This window comes from Haliotis rubra, unplaced genomic scaffold (assembly GCF_003918875.1).
Source record: "Haliotis rubra isolate DU_JTF1 unplaced genomic scaffold, ASM391887v1 Scf330, whole genome shotgun sequence".
NCBI lineage: Eukaryota > Metazoa > Mollusca > Gastropoda > Lepetellida > Haliotidae > Haliotis > Haliotis rubra.
The window spans coordinates 1,028,946-1,049,539 of NW_025767003.1; the positions used below are offsets into that span (position 1 = coordinate 1,028,946).

At 40.0% G+C, this 20,594-nt stretch overlaps 1 protein-coding gene across 1 annotated transcript; it reads left to right on the forward strand.

The window, feature by feature from the left end:
• The first annotated feature begins 340 nt into the window (after positions 1 to 340).
• LOC124284221 (sodium/glucose cotransporter 4-like) lies at positions 341 to 3,999 on the forward strand. The gene is made up of 4 exons (XM_046720284.1): positions 341 to 504; positions 1,186 to 1,398; positions 2,581 to 2,689; positions 3,616 to 3,999. Exons 1-4 carry the CDS (start codon positions 385 to 387, stop codon positions 3,813 to 3,815), a joined length of 642 nt encoding a protein of 213 aa, XP_046576240.1. The 5' UTR covers positions 341 to 384; the 3' UTR covers positions 3,816 to 3,999.
• The last annotated feature ends 16,595 nt before the right edge of the window (positions 4,000 to 20,594 follow it).

Consider the following 20,594-nt stretch of genomic DNA (forward strand, 5'->3'; position numbering starts at 1 on the left):
ATCCCATTGACAGTTGGGACAAGTTCTTTTCTTCATATATCAGGGAGATAAAACGTTTTATCCCGGTGATGCGTTTCTAATGGAGTTCAGTATATGTATACATCTTAATGCATGGTGTGATTGTCGGTAGTCACTGAAGATGTCTGTGGGGGCGGTGGGGTAGCCTAGTGGTTAAAGCGTTGGCTCGTCACGCCGAAGACCCGGTTTCGATTCCCCACATGAGTACAAAGTGTGAAGCCCATTTCTGGTGTCCCCCGATGTGATATTGCTGGAATATTGCTAAAAGCGGCGTTAAGCCATACTCACCTCACTCACTGAAGACGTCTGTGTCTCCAGGGTTTTGTTCTTGTGCTGGTGGGTCTGGCAGTCATATGGATCCCCATCATGCAGGCGGCACAGGGGGACCAGCTGTGGCAGTACTGGCAGATGCTGATGTCGGCGGTGGGGCCTCCCTGGGCCATGGTCTTCATCATGGGCTTCTTCTGGAAGAGAACAACAGAGCCTGTGAGTAGGTGACACCTTGAGAGAAGGCCTTAATATGCGCGTGCGTGAGTGCGTGCGTACGTGCGTGCATGTGCGTGTGCATGTGCGACTGACGAGATCGGGCGGTCAGGACTGTTGACTTGGTTAACAGATGTTATCGTGTCCCAGTTGCATAGATCGTTTCATCATGATGATGATCACTGGATTGTCTGGTCCAAACATGATTATTTACAGACCGTCCCCTTTCCTGGAATACTGCTGTATTGCGGCGTTAAACAACAAACATACTATGGTTTAAACACAAACATATCTGATATAAAGAGGAACACTTTGTATGGATAGACAACATCTTTATTGCAACAGATGCGACGTTTCGGAGTAGATCCTAACACCTTTATCAAGCAAATGATGTTAACAGTATCAAGCCGAAACGTCGCAATGATGTGTATTCAGTATTAGGATCTACACCGAAATGGTTAAAGCGTCGGCTCGTCAAGAAGACCAGTTGTCTATTCATAAGCCCATTGTGTATCCCGCCGTGATGTTGCTGGAATATCATCAAACTTCTAAATGCCACTTTAAAAAGATATCTGATATATATTAAATGAAAAAACACAGTATATAGTGAATAGCTGCAAACTTGCTCAAATGCTGGTGTGGCTTAAAACAACATGCCCTCACTCACTCACCCTTCCTTTGCAGGCAGCTTTTTATGGCATGTTGGCTGGCCAAGCGGTCGGGTTTTCGCGTCTCATCTTGGCGTTTGTCTACCCAGCGCCTCCTTGTGGCGAGGAAGACAACCGCATCTACTTCCTGAAGATCCACTTCCTGTACGTGTCTGCTATGGAGACGGCGGTTTCGGGCGCGGTCATGATCGTTCTGAGTCTCATGACTGAGTCACGCCCCAGATCGAAGGTACATGCTTGTCTTAGCTGCTGCTTATAGTATATCGGTGTTTATTGTCAGCCAAGTACACACAGTATTTCTAGTCACGATTAATTCCACTATTCGATTTCTTAGGCGGGTACAATCTGAAGCCCAATTCTGATGTCTTCTGAGTTCGACCTAAATCCTAATTCTATGTCCAATTGGTAGCAACTCTTTGATTGTATACTCTTTTGTTATAATGTCGTACGGCGTAAATGGAGACTAAACATGAAATTAAAATATTAATGTGAAATGAGAAATGGCAAGTGGTAAAGATAGCCTATGGTTCGAAGACTATTATGAAATGCGTAAAATGCAATCGATTCTGTGGCTTGTAATTGGTTTACCCAATGTTAATGTTTCCATAAACAACACCGTAAACCATAGGTCACACGTTCTAACGGATTACTGGGCGGTGGGGTAGCCTAGTCGTTAAAGCGTTCGCTCGTCACACCGAAGACCCGGGTTCGATTTCCCACATGGGTACAATGTGTAAAGCCCATTTCTGGTGTCCCCCGCCGTGATATTGTTGGAATATTGCTAAAAGCGGCGTAAAACTGAGCTCACTCACTCACTCTTACGGGTTACTCATTGTTTCCTATGAATGATACGAACGGAGATTTGTGATGCATCATACGCGGGTTAACACAGAGTACACAATGTCCTGTTCTTTTACCTTCATACATCCACAAACACATGAAGGGCTGAACTCAGCTCTTCAATAACACTCACCCAATGTACAAACCATTTACTCTATACCGGTAATACTTAAGTGAGTCAGTGAGTATAATTTTACGCCGCTTTTAGCAATATTCCAGCAATATCGCGGCTGGGGACACCAGAAATGGGCTTCACACATTGTACCCATGTGGGGAATCGAACCCGGGTCTTCGGTGTGACGAGCGGACGCTTTAACCACTAGGCTACCCCACCGCCCCGGTAATACTTAAGACAAACATTCTCATCTGCTTATTTATGTCAGGGAATACCAATTACTATGCCATGTAAGTTTCATACTTACGTCGCCCCAATATAACCAAATGTTTCCTCTGCATTACCTCCGGGCTGACATCGTGTGAGAAGATCAAAGCCTGCTGTATACATACATGATCGTCATTTACACGTGTCTCCTAAAGATGTGTATTCCTCACGGGTTGTATTACGATTTAGTTACATCGAGTCACGTGGTGGACTAGACATGACGTTACATTGCCTGATCTGACTGATGACGAAGATGAAGCTGACGCCGACGCCGGTGATGATCCGAACAATGGAAATGGTAACATAATATTGACGTTTCTACCATCGTAACTGACAAACGCCATCTTGTCAATTCATTCTTTTGGCCACTCGAAATGTAGTATTCTCAAAATCAAACTGTTTTGCAGATTTCTTTTATGGTTTCATGTCACGACAGAAGGAAAGGTTGTCTGGTATATAGACGCATTGACTAATTGAATTGAATATATATTGTTTTAAATATACTTTATTGTCCAAAGGATAAAGGGATTGGGCCCAAGTGCACCACGTATGGTCGCCTTCTCCCGAACATATTATCGATATGTTATCATGATTATAAATGTAGCCCGTATACAGTTTATACGTTCTATGCTCTGCTCATCCCTGCGAAGCCTTACGCCCCTCAACTGTGACAGGATCCGGTACATATAACAGGATCCGGTACACACAACATTTGCGCCATGAGCATGCATGAGTGGATGGACACTGGCGCTTTACAAATATCCACTATTATATGAAATAGAACATATTCACCACATTTGTTATTCATCATAATAGCCGAGCTCTTGGTATATACATAATATATGATTTATGATTTTCTGGTTCCTCAGAGTTTTATTACACATCGAAAAGAAGAATGGGATGGAAAAGAGTTTGTTTTTTGTCAAATATGTCACACGCCAAATATGGCAACTATCGTTGGCTTCATACCGACGACACAACATTGTAACTTCGGGCTTTCATCCCTTATGAAACAGACACACCGCGATATAACTGGAATACTGTTAAAAGCTGTGTTAAACACAACTCACTCTCACACACTTTACTTTTTAGTTGTCCGTTAGGGCCCTTTTAGGAGTGCCATGAGATTCTAACCGCGTCTTTAGCACACTTTCAGTGAATTTGTCACTGAGAAGAACTCCCAACCACGGTACTCAATGGACGATATACTGCTTACTGTTTCAGAGGCACCGGAATGGCTGTCCAGACTGCAAGCATGCTGTGGCCTACAGAAGCGACCAGACAGGCTCTCTGAAGATGAGGCCAAGGCCATCCAAGCAAAGCTGACCTCCATCAAAGAGAAGCCGAAAACCAAATTATGGCTTGACATAAATGCAGTGATTCTTTTAGGAATAACCGCCTTCATAATAGGTTTCTACCACTAGCTCAAATGAGGGCGATGATTCCGACGAAACGTGGCTGAGCGATTGGAGCGCAGGGATACTTTGTCCGACTCGCCTGAATAGTACTCGCTCTGCTCGGTATATATTGTCAGTCGAATTTTGACTTGAGATGGCAGTCAACAGCCGAAACATTTTCTTCAAAGATTATTTTTCACATTTAGGCAGATTACGTCGTTATTTGTTTGTTTATATGTGTTTTAGCTTTGACCTTCAGAAACTTGCTTTTCATGTGATGCGAAGTTCTTATATTTTGTGTTGATAAAATATATAATTTATTATAAGATGATGATCATGTGATCCTCGGGAGGAGCAGAGTGTTCCCGAAGATACTGGAAAGAATGTTTTCTCAGTTTTAGGAAACCTGGCCCCGATTTCTCGAAACAAACTTAAGTCTTAGTTTCGACTTAAGTTAGAGTTTTTACTCAAATTTGAGAAAATGCATTTCCCAGAATGAACTAAAATCGATATGAAACTCAAACATAGTAGACGATTTGTGTTTGGTGGATAGATTACTTAAGTTGTTTGGGCTTTTTTATTTAAAAGAGTTGAAAATTCAGCTGTTTCAAATTGTCCAACTCATTTTGAAATTTGAGTAAAAACTTAAGTTTGTTTCGAGAAATCGGGGCCAGAAAACATGATGCGCCGATAAATTATGGATTGGGACTCCCCAAAACATTGATGGGCAAACTGATTCTGAGAGAGAGTGTCGTAAAGTTTCGATGAATACTCTTGGCCTCCTCCAGCATAATGAATGGTTGAATCCTAGTAGTTAAAGCGTTGGTTCGTCACGTCGAAGACCTGGGTTCGATTCCCCAGATGGATACAATGTGTGAAGCCCATTTCTGGTGTCCCCCGCCATGATATTGCTGGAGTATTGCTAAAAACGGCGTAGAGCTATACTCACTCTTTCCCCTGCCCACAAGCCGCCTTATGGCTTCACGTTACAAGTTCACGACTTAGATTCAGCTGCTCTAACGCCATTGTCTCATGTCTTTTTGATTGAGTTGTAAAATCAAACATGAAATTCAAAAGAAGAGTTGATTATTTATTGTTTGTTGTTTAAAGCCAATATTCAAGCCATAGGCCATGGTTTGGAAATTGTTAGGTTCGTTAATTATTACCATTGATTGTTCCATACACAAATCACACAACATGTCGACTGGGTGACGACTGCGACAAGACTGCCGCCCTTTATTCCCTGACCCGTACATTGCACGTGCAGCATGCGATAATGTTTGTGACGACTAATCATATAATAGCGTCAGGCTGCGGTAGTCTGATGACCTACAATTTCTAATGCAATTATCTTAACAGTTATAACAGAAATATACGACCAGCACCAGGTGAACCTGCTATAGACCCTTTAATAATAATGTAACCCTGAATAATAACGTGAAATGACTAACCGGAGCAGCTATGTCAGTGTCGGTCACCCTTCTGTTTAATGGGTTCCATGCTAGGGACCTAACTACTGTTGCATCAGTTTGTATCACCCAGATGTCATGTAAATATCACATTTCAACCACACTTCCTTTATACCCTCAACGACCCCCTGAAGATCCGGGTTAGAATTGGCCTTCAACAACCCAGGCTTGTCGTAAGAGGCGACTAATCGGCTCACAATTTCACGTGGTCACAACGTTATTCTGTGGAATCCCATTTACGTTGTCTCAACGTTGTGGCCTGACGTTGTGATACGCCATGTTTACGTCGCCACATGGTTAAAGTTATTTGATGCTAGCGTATTTTACGTCGTCTTAACGTTCTATTTAAAGTTTGTAGTTGAATAGTTTTCCCAGTAGTGAACAGTACATAAGAAACAAAGTAGAAATTCACTTCAATGTTTATTCGTCAATTTGCATGTTGTTTTGGTCCTGTTTACTGAAGCTGTAACTGAATAGTGAAGAAAGAGTCTCAAAGTGAAACGTTTTACAGAAAACTCTATCGTGACACCAAGTTATCCGAAACGTTGTTATAACGTTGTGAGTAGCCCAAAGCATAACGTTTCCACAACGTAAATTTGCAACGCTATATTACGTTGTGACATAACGCTATAAAATGACGTAATACTAACGTTGTGTCATGACGTTACCAATCCAAACCTTCCTACAACGATGCGAAAACGTTCTGTGTCAGCTGGGTAACGGGACCCGGTGGTAAGGCTCACTGACTCCGCTGACACATGTCATCGTATCCCAACTGCACTTTGAGCGATGCTCATGACATTGATCAATGGATTGTCTGGTCCAGACTCGATTACCTACAGACCGCCACATATAGCTGGACTATTGCAGAGTGCGGCGTTAACCAACCAACCAACCAACAAAATGTATAACCTCAGCTTCAATATTCGTTCAATAAAGGTGTGGTATAACATGGATTCTTGAAGAAATGGTCTCCTTAAAGGTACATTTGTAACCGGGAACTCACCTTGAGAATGTCACAAGTGTTATTTCAATCTATTCCCCCAGATCACAATTATGTACGAGAAGGTATTTAGACCAGTTGACATAGTGCAAGCCCACTGAGAACGTGTGACATCACTACCCCACTCAGTATACTGACTCCCCGTCGACTAGCTCAAGTTTTATTCTAGTGTTCCCGAGCAACAGGCAAGGTAACAATAAGTACCACCCTTTAACATAAAGCGGAGGGAATCGAACCGTCGTCCGTTACAGAGCTTAAGGACCCGACCCGCATCACAGAATGTTTCAGAATACCCAGATTTTCGAGTGATAGAATGTTTGGGGATAAAATCAGAACACAGTGGATGTTTTAAAGAACAGGAGGCTCTTTGTTGTCTTTTTAAGAGATTCCAACAAACCTTAACAAATATTAGTGGCTCATACTGGCCTTCTTAGAAGCAGATATATATCAGTTGGTACCTGGTAAGAAGTCAACATTGTTGATATTTGAATTACGATGGTAATAATACGCCAAAATGACTCCGATATTAACTTCAATTGACAAGTCAAGTCAAAGATGTTTATTGTACAAAAGGCCTCCGGCCCATATACATTGGAGTTATACACATACATTATACATATGGTGCAATAAGTAGTAATTAGTGATCCAAACAGCAAATCATGATACAGGCAGTAAATTATGTACAAGTAGTGAAATACGATGGATCTACAACACTTTTTTATCAGATTGTTACGTTTAATAAGAGCATAATTGATATAGTACTACAGCTTTATTATTACATGCTGGTCAGTTGATGAAAGAAGTAGTTTAAATGCTAATGCAGGTGGCTTACGTAGATAATATTCAGCTATATATTTCGTACGCAAATCTTTATACAAAGGACATACAAGTAAAAAAATTGATTTCATTTTCCACATCTATATTACACAGTGGGCACATTCTCTTGCATCGTTCAATATAAAAACGTCTTCCTTCGTTTACCATTATGTTGATCAAACCTAACCTAAAACGTATAAATGGATATCTTAATTTCTTTGATGTTAAAAACGACAGATATTTCTCCGGCTGGAGTAGTGATTTGTATATTCTATAAGAGTCGTACCGTGAACTATTATGTATTACTGAATACCATTCTTGATTAAACATATTAAGACTTCTTTCTCGAAACTGAGTTAAAAACAAACTTGCATCACCAACTGACTGACTTAACCATACAAAACCATAACCATGTGAAAACAGAAAATTTCTTACATAAGATGCCCACGTCACTTTACCAATGTTGTCCAAATGAACAAGCATGTTATAAGCCTTTTTTGGGTAATCTATGTTCTTGCATACACAATATCTTAAACCAGAATTTTATACATCAAATATGAGCATTTATATACAGGGGATACCTCCCACATTCACCGTACACCATACAATTCGGTGTAGAGGGTCCTACATTTAAGAATTTCTTACAGGCCATCAGATGTATTTTTTTCTATGAATTCATATCTCTGGAATCCCCAAATCTCGGATCCATACAAAAGAATAGGCTGAATTTGACGATCAAATAGTTTAAACTAAATACTGGGCGTCAACACACCAATTTTACACAAGGCAGATAAAAGACTTATCAATGCTTTCTTAGCTTTCAATGATAATTCAGTAACAGATGTTTTCCAGTTCATAGCAGATGTAAACTTAATACCAAAATAAGTGTAATGATCAGAGACAATTACAGGTTGGTCATTAAAGGACCACATTTCTTTAGAAGATATCCGGCCACCTTTTCTAAATATAACAATATTAGTTTTATCTAGGTTAACGGATAAATCCAAAGTTTTAGTATACCGTTCCAAAATATTTAACTGGGTTTGTAGTCCAACTACAGATTCTGATAAAAGAATTACGTCATCAGCAAATAAAAGAATAAACAGTTCTAAGAGATCTGGAAATATTTGGATGACATGCTTACCATCTGCGATAATATCGTAGTACAATTCGTTGATAAAAACAGGGAAAATAGAATTGGACTCACAACACATCCTTGTCTTAAGCCAACGGGGCAGTCGAAAAAATCAGTCTTATCATCACCACAACGTACACAGGCTATCACATTAGTATACATTGCTTTTAAAATTTAATACATTCTACCTTTCAGGCCAGCATTACTTAAAGAATACCACAATTTAGAACGATTGACAGAATCAATGCTTTACGGAAATCAACGAAAGCTACACATAATTTACGCTTACGACGGGATAGACATTTCTGGGCTAGTGCAAATAGTGTAAAGATATGATCAGAAGTTGAATATTTCTTTCTAAAGCCTGCTTGTGATTCGGGAATTTTATCTGTCATACTTGCCCATTTAGTGAGTCTGGTATTTAGAACAGATGTCAAGACTTTACCTAAAATACTCATAAGGGAAATTCCTCTATAATTATCTGGATTGGTGACATCACCTTTCTTATGTAAGGGAACAATAATTGATCGCGCCCAACAAGGGGGGAAAATACCATTTTCAAACAATTTATTAAAACACTTATTCAAAAAGGGCATGATAACAAACTCTGAACTTTTAAGCATTTCCACCACGACGAGGTCAAAACCAGCTGATAACGCTTCTGATATTTCATTATCTGTTATTGGTGAGTCTAATACAAGTGATTCGACGTCTGACATATCTATAGTTGAAATATCTGGTGTTGCATCATCCTGCAAAGGACAATCATCAAAAGAATCATTAAAAACAAAATCATTACGAAATACATTTTTAAAATAATTTAACCATTCTGCTTTCGGAATTACATTTTTTCGTGTTGGTCGACTTTTTAAATATCTGATCTGTTTCCAAAATGAGGTCGGGCTTTTTGTTGCCTTTGTTAAGTTATCGACATTTCGTTTACTCAGGTCCGATTTAAGTCTTCTACAGCAGTTTCTGTATATATTTCGTTCTTTACAATATAGTTTTCTATTGATATCGTTACGTTTACGTCTAAATGTCTTTAAAGATTTTCGTGCAACCCGTCGTGCAGCCTTACACTCAGCATTTAAGGGTGGATTGTTTCGCGGCGGTGCGATCGATACACGTTTCTTCATACAGCTTGCAGAATCTAAAATCATATACTTACAAAATCATCAATAGCATCTTCTATATTACTATCAAGTTTATTAAACACCGACTGAAAACCAGCTGCGGTTCTCTCTTGAAGATTTCCTAAAAATGTCTTACATAAAGACTCATTCCACACAATTGTTTAATTAGAGGAGATATCCGCTGTTGATTTACCTTTAATCATGTTCATTTTAGGAAATCGGCATTTTAGCTCTAAAGGCAGATGATCGGAATCTAATCGATCACCTATATACAACATACTTTTATATATTCAAAGAGATCAGGAGAACAGATGAAATAATCATTAACACTACAGCCATGCTGTCCGACAAAAGTATATTCACCTTGTTCATCTCCAAACACTGTACCATTGACAATAAATAAATGAAATACATAACACATGTCTATCAAAATTTGCCCGAATCTATTTATGACCTTATAATGTGATTTACGATCCCCAACAGTGATATCCTCCTCGTCATCAAATATGTTGGTGACGTTTCTATCATCGACACATGTCACTTGGGGGTTGTTACTCTCTCCTGTTCGCGCGTTCATGTCGCCACAAAGTACAATATGGGAATCTCTAAACTCAGACAAATTAGAAAGTAAAAATTGATCAACATTATCAAGACTACATTTTGTATGAGTCTTATAGTAGGATGAACCCACTGGTGGGATATATGTACATATTAAGTTAATGAAATAGCTCTGCTATTCATTGTGGGCATACCTTACAGTGTGCAGCTGGGACACTCATGAAAGTGATCACACAGCCTTACCCTCTATGATGACATAAACCCGCAGGGTAACCTGCCTAACATGTAGAACATTCGTCATGAAGACAACCATGCCCAAAGAAACCATCCGGAACAGTCGCTTTTAGCATTATTCCAGCAACATCACGGCGGGGGTCACCAGAAATGGCTTCACACATTGTACCCATGTGGGGAATCGAACCCGGGTCTTCGGCGTGACGAGCCAACGCTTTAACCACTAGGCTGCCCCACCGACCCCCATCCGGAACAGATGCCATCCATTGGGATCTCATCTCTGCAATAATCATGAATGCTGTTAATGTATATGTTCAACATTGGCCGGTGGAGAAGATGAATCTGATGAATGCCTGATGAATCTGATGAGTGGGTAAATTTGTGCTTTTATTGCACGAGCTGAATTTGAATACATTCATTCATCATCGAGCAGCTGTCATCCATGTTAATCCTTACTGAATGTATGTTTGTAGTTGTTCCCAATGACCTCAGATAACATAAGCAACACATGTAAGCATCACTGCATTAGTTGTTTATCGAATGGAATGGTATGAGATAGAGAGAGAGAGAGAGAGTCAGGGCGGTGGCCTTGTGGTTAAAGTGTCGCGCCGAATACCCGAGTTTGATTCTTCCCCCACTCACGCCATTACATTATATCGCAGAAGGCTTGATTCCGGTTAATTGATTCTATAGACACCGATTGAACCGCTCGGGCTAAATTAATAGCCGCCCTAGTGTCTTCAAGAGGAGTGTTACGGTTTAAATATTTCTGAGATAAAAGGCTTGTGAGTCCCCTTTAAACCAGCAAAATAGAACACAGACGAGTCTATAATATTCAAATATATATCAACAATCAAAGTTACAATGAATGACAGTACAGATTTCTAATACAATACTATTGGGTCACAAATCTAAAATATATTAACTAAATGTTTATAGTCACATAAGTCTTGATCCTTGTAGATGTACTGATTGAAGTTTGTTGTCTGGTGTTTAAAGTTCAATGTAGACGAGCGGTCGGTCTTGAAACGTTAATGTTGGCAGACAGATGAGCGTAAATCCAAAGAAGTCCTTCTCATGCATCTCAACAACCATCCCGTATATACCTATTATACAGTTCTGGAAAATTCTAACAATAAACATGTCATACCTCTAGTTTCTAGAAATTACTGGAAACCCACCAGTACGGACAAAAGAGAGCGCAACTGTACTGTATGTTAATATGCCAAGTGCATATCACAGTTTACAGCGACCACTGAAGCAATGACGAGACTTGAATCACTGATATTATACTGCTTTCATCTGCCCGAGAGAACTTGAGCGGAAAGGTTGGATGAGGACAGGGAGCTTGTCCTTCATGGTCAGGATTTGAATATTGTACATCTGATTGGGAAAGCAGAATTTGTAGATATTTCTTCTGACGGAAAGAGGAAAGGTAAGTCAGTATGGTTGTTTATAAGCCGCTCTCAGTTTTTCTTCATGTTTTCTTGATTTTAGATTGGGAACGGTTTTCAGAAATCAACATCACTGTTGTATTACCTTCTTGATGTTTAAACAGCAATTATTGATTTGTTGATTTGGGATTCCTGGTCAGAAAAGATAACATGTACTGTTGTAGATGAGTTAGACTTATATGGCTACAAGAACCATCATTGTCATCTTGTCATCCACTGAATGAACTGAATTCTTTACATACAGGTGAACTGAATCCTGGTCATCCTGTTCGGACCTTGTTCATAATATCAACCACTCGTTAACTTACAAGTTAACCAGTCTAGGAAACGTAAATATGTGAGTTAATGTACTGGCGTCATCATAATGAATCTGTATTATTGAACTGTAATATATATATTTAATGTATTTAATATATACTGGACAAAATAAGTTAGGGGATATTGGTATTTTTATGATTGAGTTTTTATCAGTGTGTCAATTAATAAATAGATCATTATTCATAATTTCAAAATTTACATATATCCCTAACTATATTTGTCCAGTATATAATGACATAAAGGGACTGGTACAGGTCACACGAACAAAATCAGTGTAAGCACTGATGCAGACACTACGTTTGATGTGTCTGAGGAAGGGTTAGCTAATTGCAAAACCGTATGTGAAATGTATGGAATTGTATTGCGTACATTACCTCTGGTGTCGAGCTTAGTGTGGTTCCACTCGGTGTACGTTAACATTCGTTATTCAACCTTAATCCAAATGTATTCGATATTTACAGACCGCCGCCATATCGCTCTATTATTACTGAGTGCGGCGTAAAACTGAACTCAATCAATCAAGTATTTCTCAAACCTATGTGCATGATTACACATCGTGGTAAGACGGAGGGAGATATATGTAGGTTGTGGCTATCCCTACTGTTAACGATTTTAAGTCATTATAAAAGATGTCTTCTTAATGTCCATGAGACCCACAAATACCGGTATACGACGACAAACCAACTCAAATAACCGAGGTAAGTCTAAATCAATGAACGTCATAGGATCCCGGCACACCTCTCTGTATGAGACCAACACAAAGAAGTGCTGTTTGAAAATGTGTTATTTCCGTAAAACGTCATATTCAGATCAATATTCGTATTTGTAAATCGAAAAAAGAAGAGAGAGACAAAAATATATGAATGTTCTCACTGGATGAACTCCAGCATTAGCGATAAAAACAGCAAAGTATTCACCATGGAATATTAGTTCGCGTATTTATACTATAATATTGCATATGTAATATAGACGATATCTGGTCAAATTACGTTTTCATAAATATTGTAACAACATAAATTTGTTTTTGTAGGTTAAAGTATGGAATATATATTCACGTATCTATGCCACCATTCTATGAATAATATACCGACTATAACCAATTCTAATTAATATTAGAAATAATATTGATGTTGGCTTTTGTAGGCTAAAACACATACCCTTTTTACATGCAGGGAACTATTCCTGTATAAAATAACTATAGCAAGAGAATACGTGATATGAATTTTTTCTGTTAGTAGGCCATCGGCCCATGTACAATCTTAGGATAAAAATGTCATTTCAGACAAGGTAATATACAAGGTTACACATTATTTTGCAAAATAATTGCAAGAGTATGTGTTCTCTATGTATGCTCGATGAGGTCCCAACACATCTTCTCAGAGAGCCGTAGAGTCAACTACCATGCGTTATTCACCCAGCACCAGTGATCACATGTAACGTGTCTTCACAGAAAACAACCATGTGGACTTTCCTACGAAGACTTCTTCGGTAATTTGAACTCATTATCTTGATTAGTTATATCACGTTTGTTACTTTCACAGTTTGTGACTGTCTAATGTCTTTTGAACCATGCAGTGGTTAGACCTATGCGAGCAAACTAGCAACTGTTTGTGGATTGGTTTCTTTAGCCTTGCAATCTTGTTCTCGAATAGCATAGCGAAACTGTATATCATCCGTAGAGCGCAATATGATTATGGGAAAACATGTATCACCCACCTTTACTCACAGCCAACTTGAAACATTTTGTGATTTCGTGTGTGGCCATTGGACGGAAAATGGCCGGTTGGGACGCTCCATTGCCGTCGGTTTTCCGTTCAAATAACTTTGTCATTTGACAGTGGAAATACACTGAGGGAGTAATGATCCTCCCTTTTCTTGGTGTACAGACTTTCGCGGATTCTTTGCAGGATGTACCTGATACATGACATCACAACTGCTACAAGCTGACTAAATTGGAAAAGGGCAAGAGAAATAGATATTACTTTCGCTGACCATTATGGCGAACAAAAAATAAAACAAATGGTAACTGAAAAACCTTATTGCCGCCACAACCTCGACCGTTTTGGTATGTATTGCCAAAGACAGAATGTCGATAACGTTTGCCTTTAGTTTTGTTACCTTTCAACGCCGCACTCAGCAAGATTTCACCTGAGTGACGGCGGTCTGTAAGTAGTCGAGCCTGTACCAGAAAATCCAGTAATTGACATCGTGAGCATCGATCTACACAGTTGGGATACGATGACACGCAATATAAGGGAAAAGTGCAATGCAATGCAATGTAGCACAACAAAATCCGGCGCAGTTCAATTTGCATCAGAAAGTAATCGTAATCATGGAGCCGTGGTGCCTCAAGATGATGACAGCCGAGCACAGACTACAACTGTTTCCAGAACCTTTCACGTGGAAGGGAGTTTGTGTGGAAAACCTTTTGACTTATGTTGCCTGTGAAATTGCTTTTCATGATTTTGGAAGTTTATTCTGTTTGATAAAAGTAATTTTCTTGTCCATTTTATCTTTCTGTCTAAACCTTTAATTTTGCGTTTAGGGAATCAACAATTTTGAGAAATACCCTCTTTTCTGTTTTGTATTTCAATTATACAATATATATATTATATATTTCTCCACATGGATTTCCGCTTTTTACATTCTGTTCCCCGATGATCATAATTTTAGGCACAGCTCAGTCCAGGAAATGCATTTTCTTGTTTCAGTTAGTTTTACTTGAAACATGAATTTCTTTGGTGGTCTATTCTTATCATTAGATACTTTTGTTTGGAAACTGTATGAAATTCCTCCGGAGTGGCAGCATGCACACAGCAGTTAACGTCATGTAATGAACAGTCCGCAGAAAGTGGTAAAGAAATAGCTTCATTTGATAAATTAATTGATTTAGATGTTTAAATAGCCTCCGTTTTTATTAAGATAAAAAGAATCCTATTGATCACATCAACACCACACCACTAAAATTATCATTCTAGCTGTTTTAACGACATAAAATGCTCCTTCCGTCTACGTCACGCTCTGTTGTGCCTGTCAAGGAAGTCCAAAGTAAACCTTGATCCATCCGAAACAGAACATTGCCCAAAAACGATTGGTCGTAGACGAAGGACATGCAGGCTTCATCTGTGTAGCCGACTACGAATCATCAGTGCATTCACTCCAACACCTATGACTCTATGAAACTAAATCTCGAGAGGCACATGACTACAGTTTCCTGACGCAATCGTTCTGATGAAACGGTATTGTGCGCAAGTTGTCGCCTCTCAACATCATTTTGTCATTCGACATCATGTCTTGTTCATACTTCACTGCAGCGTGGTATCTCAGTGGGCTAGCACCATAAAACCAGCTTAAGTCTGGGCTAGTACAAGCAGCCGCACACGCACAAGCATGCACGTCGTCATATGAGCGAAATATTCTCAAGCACGACGTTAAACCCAATTTCACCTCACCTCACCTCATGTCTTGTTCCAACTTCCAGCATGCTAATTTCTTGCGAAACACCGCGTGTCAAAAAAGGTTTATTGGGTTTAAAACAATATCAAACCAAATTTACATCGATTATGATCACGAGCAAATCAAGAAAAACGCTTGCTCAAAATTCTTAACACGTTGTGAAATGAAAAATCATATAAATATCACCAAAATATGGAATATCCCCTACATTTTAATGCCTGAATACCAAACAAAGAGTATAACGATGTTTCAGCTGTTACACACTGTACCTGTTACACACTGTAAGATTCAGGACAATTTATGCCTAGACCTTTTTTCCAGTTTGGATTAATGTTGCTGAGAGGTGAATATTACCATCTCTGTCTCTATTGCTATAACCACTGATCTTGTTTGATCCTTGGGTGTTTTCTTGTGGAATGTTTCACCATTCCTCCTGCAAGTTGTGCAAGTGTGAGGACGATCGCGACGGTGACGTTTACGGATGCGTCGATCAAGTTCGTCCCATAGATGCTCGATCGGGTTCAGATCAGGCGACTTGGAAGGCCAGGGAAGGACATTGACGTTTGCATTGGTGAGATAGGCACCTGTTACACGAGCTGTGTGGGGTCGTGTTGTGTTGATTGTTCAGCTCCCTCTGGCGGTTAAAATGAAAAGAGGTGAGGTCGCAAGATTTGGTTAGCGATTGGCTGTAAGATTGCCTTGAACCACCACCAGCTCTGATTTGTCCGTGCAGGACATGGCTCCCCACACCATAACGCCTCTCCACCAAATCAGTCCACCTGTCGAACTAACTTCGGAGCAAAACGCTCGTGTTGACGTCGATAGACACGTTGTCTCCCATTCCGTCGTAGCAGGAGGAAACGCGATTAATCGCTGAACCAAACGTGTTCCCCTGGTTCCACGCCTTTTCATGTATCGTTTTCATTTTTTATCACAAACGTTTACAAACAGGTTTTGGGGTGAGTTTGCGCGCAATGCACAACAACCACGACATGATTAATGGGATTCAAAGATAGAAATTGTCTTAATGACGATTGCTAACAAAATATATTGAAATGAACTGCTGAAAACGCCTAGGCGTTTCTTTCTTTGAAGAGTGTACTTTTGGGTTTTAGTAAACCCTACCACTGTTACCTACTGATTATGGCCGTTCCACGTTGTTCTGGGGAGATGTAAGCTCCAGCTCTGCACTCGCTTAATCCATGGAGAATGCTAAGTCAAGAAGTGAGCGGTCGGGTGACCGCGTCTCCTAGCTAACCACATTACATTCATGTACCGGCACCCATACATTCAAAGAAAAACGCAACACCAAGTTCTATATCCACATATGTTTACTCAGCCCACCTCTCTATATACAACTTCAATACAAGACGAGGCATCCATGTAGCATACGGGGCACTGAGAGGTGTGATTAGCTTCCGAAATGTAGAGCTCGTACTACCCGAACACTGCTCTCCTACTGTCAAACATGTCTTTTTATATCGTTCGAGCCTAGCCTGATTTTGGTCACATGTTTCAACTCATCGTTTTGATTCGTTAATTCTGTATCCGGCCTTGCACTGATGTGTGTCGTGATTGGAAGAATATCCGGCAGCACCGTTCGCTGCCTCACATGTATTCATTGATTAGTTAATAGTTTTAATGTAAGGTTAATCTGTTCTGTCTTTCACGACAAATGTGTTCGGTCTCTGCCTTCCATATCCTACAGCCAAACGTCATTCTCTCGAGACTTTCTGTCTCCATACCGTTCCTAAGCGTTATCACTCTAAATACGGAATCTGATGTAATTCTTTTATGCTTTAAGGGATGCATTTTTGCCTTATAACATCCTCCACTTGTGGACAAGAGCTGCCCACAGGTCGGATAAATTAAACATGAGCTCAGGTAAGATATGTTAAAATTTAAACATAATGTACACCATCGAAGCAAACTAGGATTAATAATTTTGATGATGAGCACCCATTTAAAACTTTCGAAATATTCGAGAAAGCCCTGGATACTGTATCTTAAAAGATTATGACGCCCCCAAAAAAGAGAGTAATCCCATGTTACTTAGGGTAACCACAAAGCATATACATCCTACATATATATTATGAGATGATAACACAACGCGAAATTAAAGTCAATCCTATTTGTTAAAATGTCACTGATATGACCACATATGGCACCACCACAACAAAATGTTCACATTTCTCTGGTTCCATCGAACATACTGGCTCTGGTCTACTGGAAAAGTCCTGTTTCGATTGGTTCTCGGTTTGCACTGAACACTGTTCACCGTGTGCGAGGCCAAAACAAAGTCAATGTCTGAACACACGGTCTGGTCGTATCGCACAGCATAGTTCTTGGCTTGGCCATTAAAGTGAAGAGACGAAATTTTTCTTGAATTTCGATGAAGATGTACCTTGTTGCTCTTGTAACTTGTAGGCGGGGAACATCGTGGAGGTCTGCAGTGTTGTACGCCGAATGATGAGAGTTCGTGGGCGATTTGATAATAATAAAAATAATAAGATTCAGGAAAAGCATGATAAATACCCTAGGTTTGGTACCTCCTGATCTCTTGGCGCAGATCAGGAGAGTGTCCGGGTTCTCCATCGGGAGCACAGCCCTTCTGACGCTCTGGGTAATGCAGAAGGCTGCAGTGTTGGGGAGTCTACATATTCTCCGGAAAGTTCTTTGTGGGTTCGACTAGGCAGCGTTTCCTGGGAGAAGTCCCATTCGCTGTCTGGGCTGCGTGTAGAGGGGCAAGGGCCCTGAGCTGATGATGAGCCTTACCAGCCTGACTGTGCCAGGATCACCCGAACCCTCTCTGCTGCATTTTCATGCTTAATCTGTAAAACATAATAATAATATTATAATAACTATAATAATATTAATATCAATGGATGGACTCCGAGGTCCATCCATGGTACGACCTTGAACATGTCCAGGGCGTCATGGAAAATGATGCTTTCAAACTTCTGTGGAATAGGCCCATATACAGCCTCAGAAGAATTCCAGCCAACAAACCTGATCTTGTCCTTTTTGATAAAGCCAATGACTTTATTTATATCATTGAATTTTCTGTCCCTTTTGACAGCAATGTGATTGGCAAAATTCAGGAAAAGCATGATAAATATGCGGACCTCGCCTTTGAAATGTCTTGCTTGCATTCCAAGTACACTGTCGTCAGGCTCCCCATTGTTCTCGGTGCCCTTGGTTTGGTACCTCCTGATCTCTTGGCGCAGATCAGGAGAGTGCCCGGGTCCTCCACCGGGAGCACAGCCCTTCTGACAATCTGGGTAAAACAGAAGCCTGCAGTGTTGGGGAGCCTTCATATTCTCCGGAAAGTACTTGGTGGGTTCGACTAGGCAGTGTTTCCTGGGAGAAGTCCCATTCGCTGTCTGGGCTGCTTGTAGCGGGGGCAAGGGCCCTTTAGATGACGATGAGCCTTACCAGCCTGACTGTGCCAGGATCACTTGAACCCTCTCTGCTGCATATTATCTTTAATCTGTAAAGCATATATAATAATGCACTTGTATAGCACTTAATTTCCAATCGGTGGCTGCTCAGTGGTGCTTAACAAAGTTAGAAATAACTTAAACAGAGCTATTGGTTGAAGAGATAGGTTTTCAAGTCATGGCGGAATGACTGGACAGAGTTTGAGAGATGTTGGGAGGCTGTTCCACAGAGTTGCAGCCACAACCGAAAAAGCCTGTCTAGCTAACTTTGTCCTCGTGAAGGGTACACAGAGCTGAAGTTGGTCAGATAGCGAAGTCAACGGGCAGGGAGATAGGAAGTGAGGAGGTCCTTCAGATAGGCTGGAGCAGTGTCACAGTGGAGAACAGAAAAGCAGATGGTCAGGATCTTGAAGGATATTCGCTGTTTGATGGGTAGCCAGTTCTCTGAGAATTGGAGTGATGCGTTCATGTAGTCTAGTGCGGGTTATGAGGCGGGCTGCTGTTTTGAACTCTCTGGAGATGTGAGATAATGCCGGATCCAGTGAGAAGAGAGTTGCAATAGTCCAGATGGGACGAAACGTAAGAATGAATCAACGTTTTACAGGTATCCGAATCCAAATATTTTCGGATTCTACAGATGGTGTGGATCTTGAAATTGGCGGTTGTTGCTCAGCCTCCCAAACCCATGCGACAGTGTTCGTGGGTAACCAGTGTGGAGCCAGATGATCAATATGGCGTGGACCACACGAAAGCGGGGGAGGAGCTTAACTGGTCTTCTGTCCTAATGGGGTCCGTCCATTTATCTACAACACTTGAAACGGGTGTTAACCCACAACGAACATATAATTAGTGGTGCAATATAAAGTTTACATGCTATTAATACAGTTTGAAATATGACACGCCCGAGTACACTAACCTGTATATAATAATTATTCACAGTTGACAATAACAGAATTCTTGACCGATGCCTGTGTGCAGAATGATAACTTGAGTAGAATGACTCTTTTAATAATAATAATAATAATAATAATAATAATAATAATGTGGGTATTTATATAGCGCTACATCCAGGTACTAATATCCGCTCATGGCGCTTTTCCGGAACCCATACAACAAGGCATTAATAAGTACAAATGAAATGGCATATAAACCATAGACTGTTTCTGTAGTCGTATAATAGTATATGATGTTACAACATTCAGTTAATTCTTTGCAGTTTAGAACACACAAAAAAACGAACAACATCGATAATATATGATGAACTGAGAGAATACGGTGAAACACGGATAAGAATCTATCCTAGCAAGTAATATTGAAGAGAATTAACAGTAGAATTATGTAATGTATGTAACTTTCAACTGTCCATAATGTATGAGACATCAATATTCCGAGGGTATTGTCTCAATAGAAAAGTTATACAATATTGTTGCAAAACTGAGTGAGATATTGAACATTCTCTTTGTGACTCGGTAATTATGAAAAAGGGAAAAAACATGATGATATTTACTGTTAAATCATTTAACAAAAATAGTCACTATAACTTTCGAACATTGAGTGTTTAACGGATACTATCACTTTTCAAATTCTAAACCATTGTGTAGTCTCAAATATTCACTGTGTCCAACTGACAAGTGTTTATAACGCTGACAAATGACTGGTCGTTAATATGTTGTTAAACTCCATACAGTATAAAATATAACGTGTAGAAATTAACATCAGGGACAAAGGAAGTGTCTCATTTGTCTGTACGTGCCAGATGGCTAAGACAGAGACATATATAGAGATGGACG

Coding starts and splice junctions, on each gene's coding strand:
- LOC124284221 (XM_046720284.1), top strand. CDS start 385: ATGCAGGCGGCACAGGGGGACCAGCTGTGGCAGTACTGGCAGATGCTG. Junction 505..1,185: donor GGAAGAGAACAACAGAGCCT/GTGAGTAGGTGA, acceptor CTTCCTTTGCAG/GCAGCTTTTTATGGCATGTT. Junction 2,690..3,615: donor TGATCCGAACAATGGAAATG/GTAACATAATAT, acceptor TTACTGTTTCAG/AGGCACCGGAATGGCTGTCC.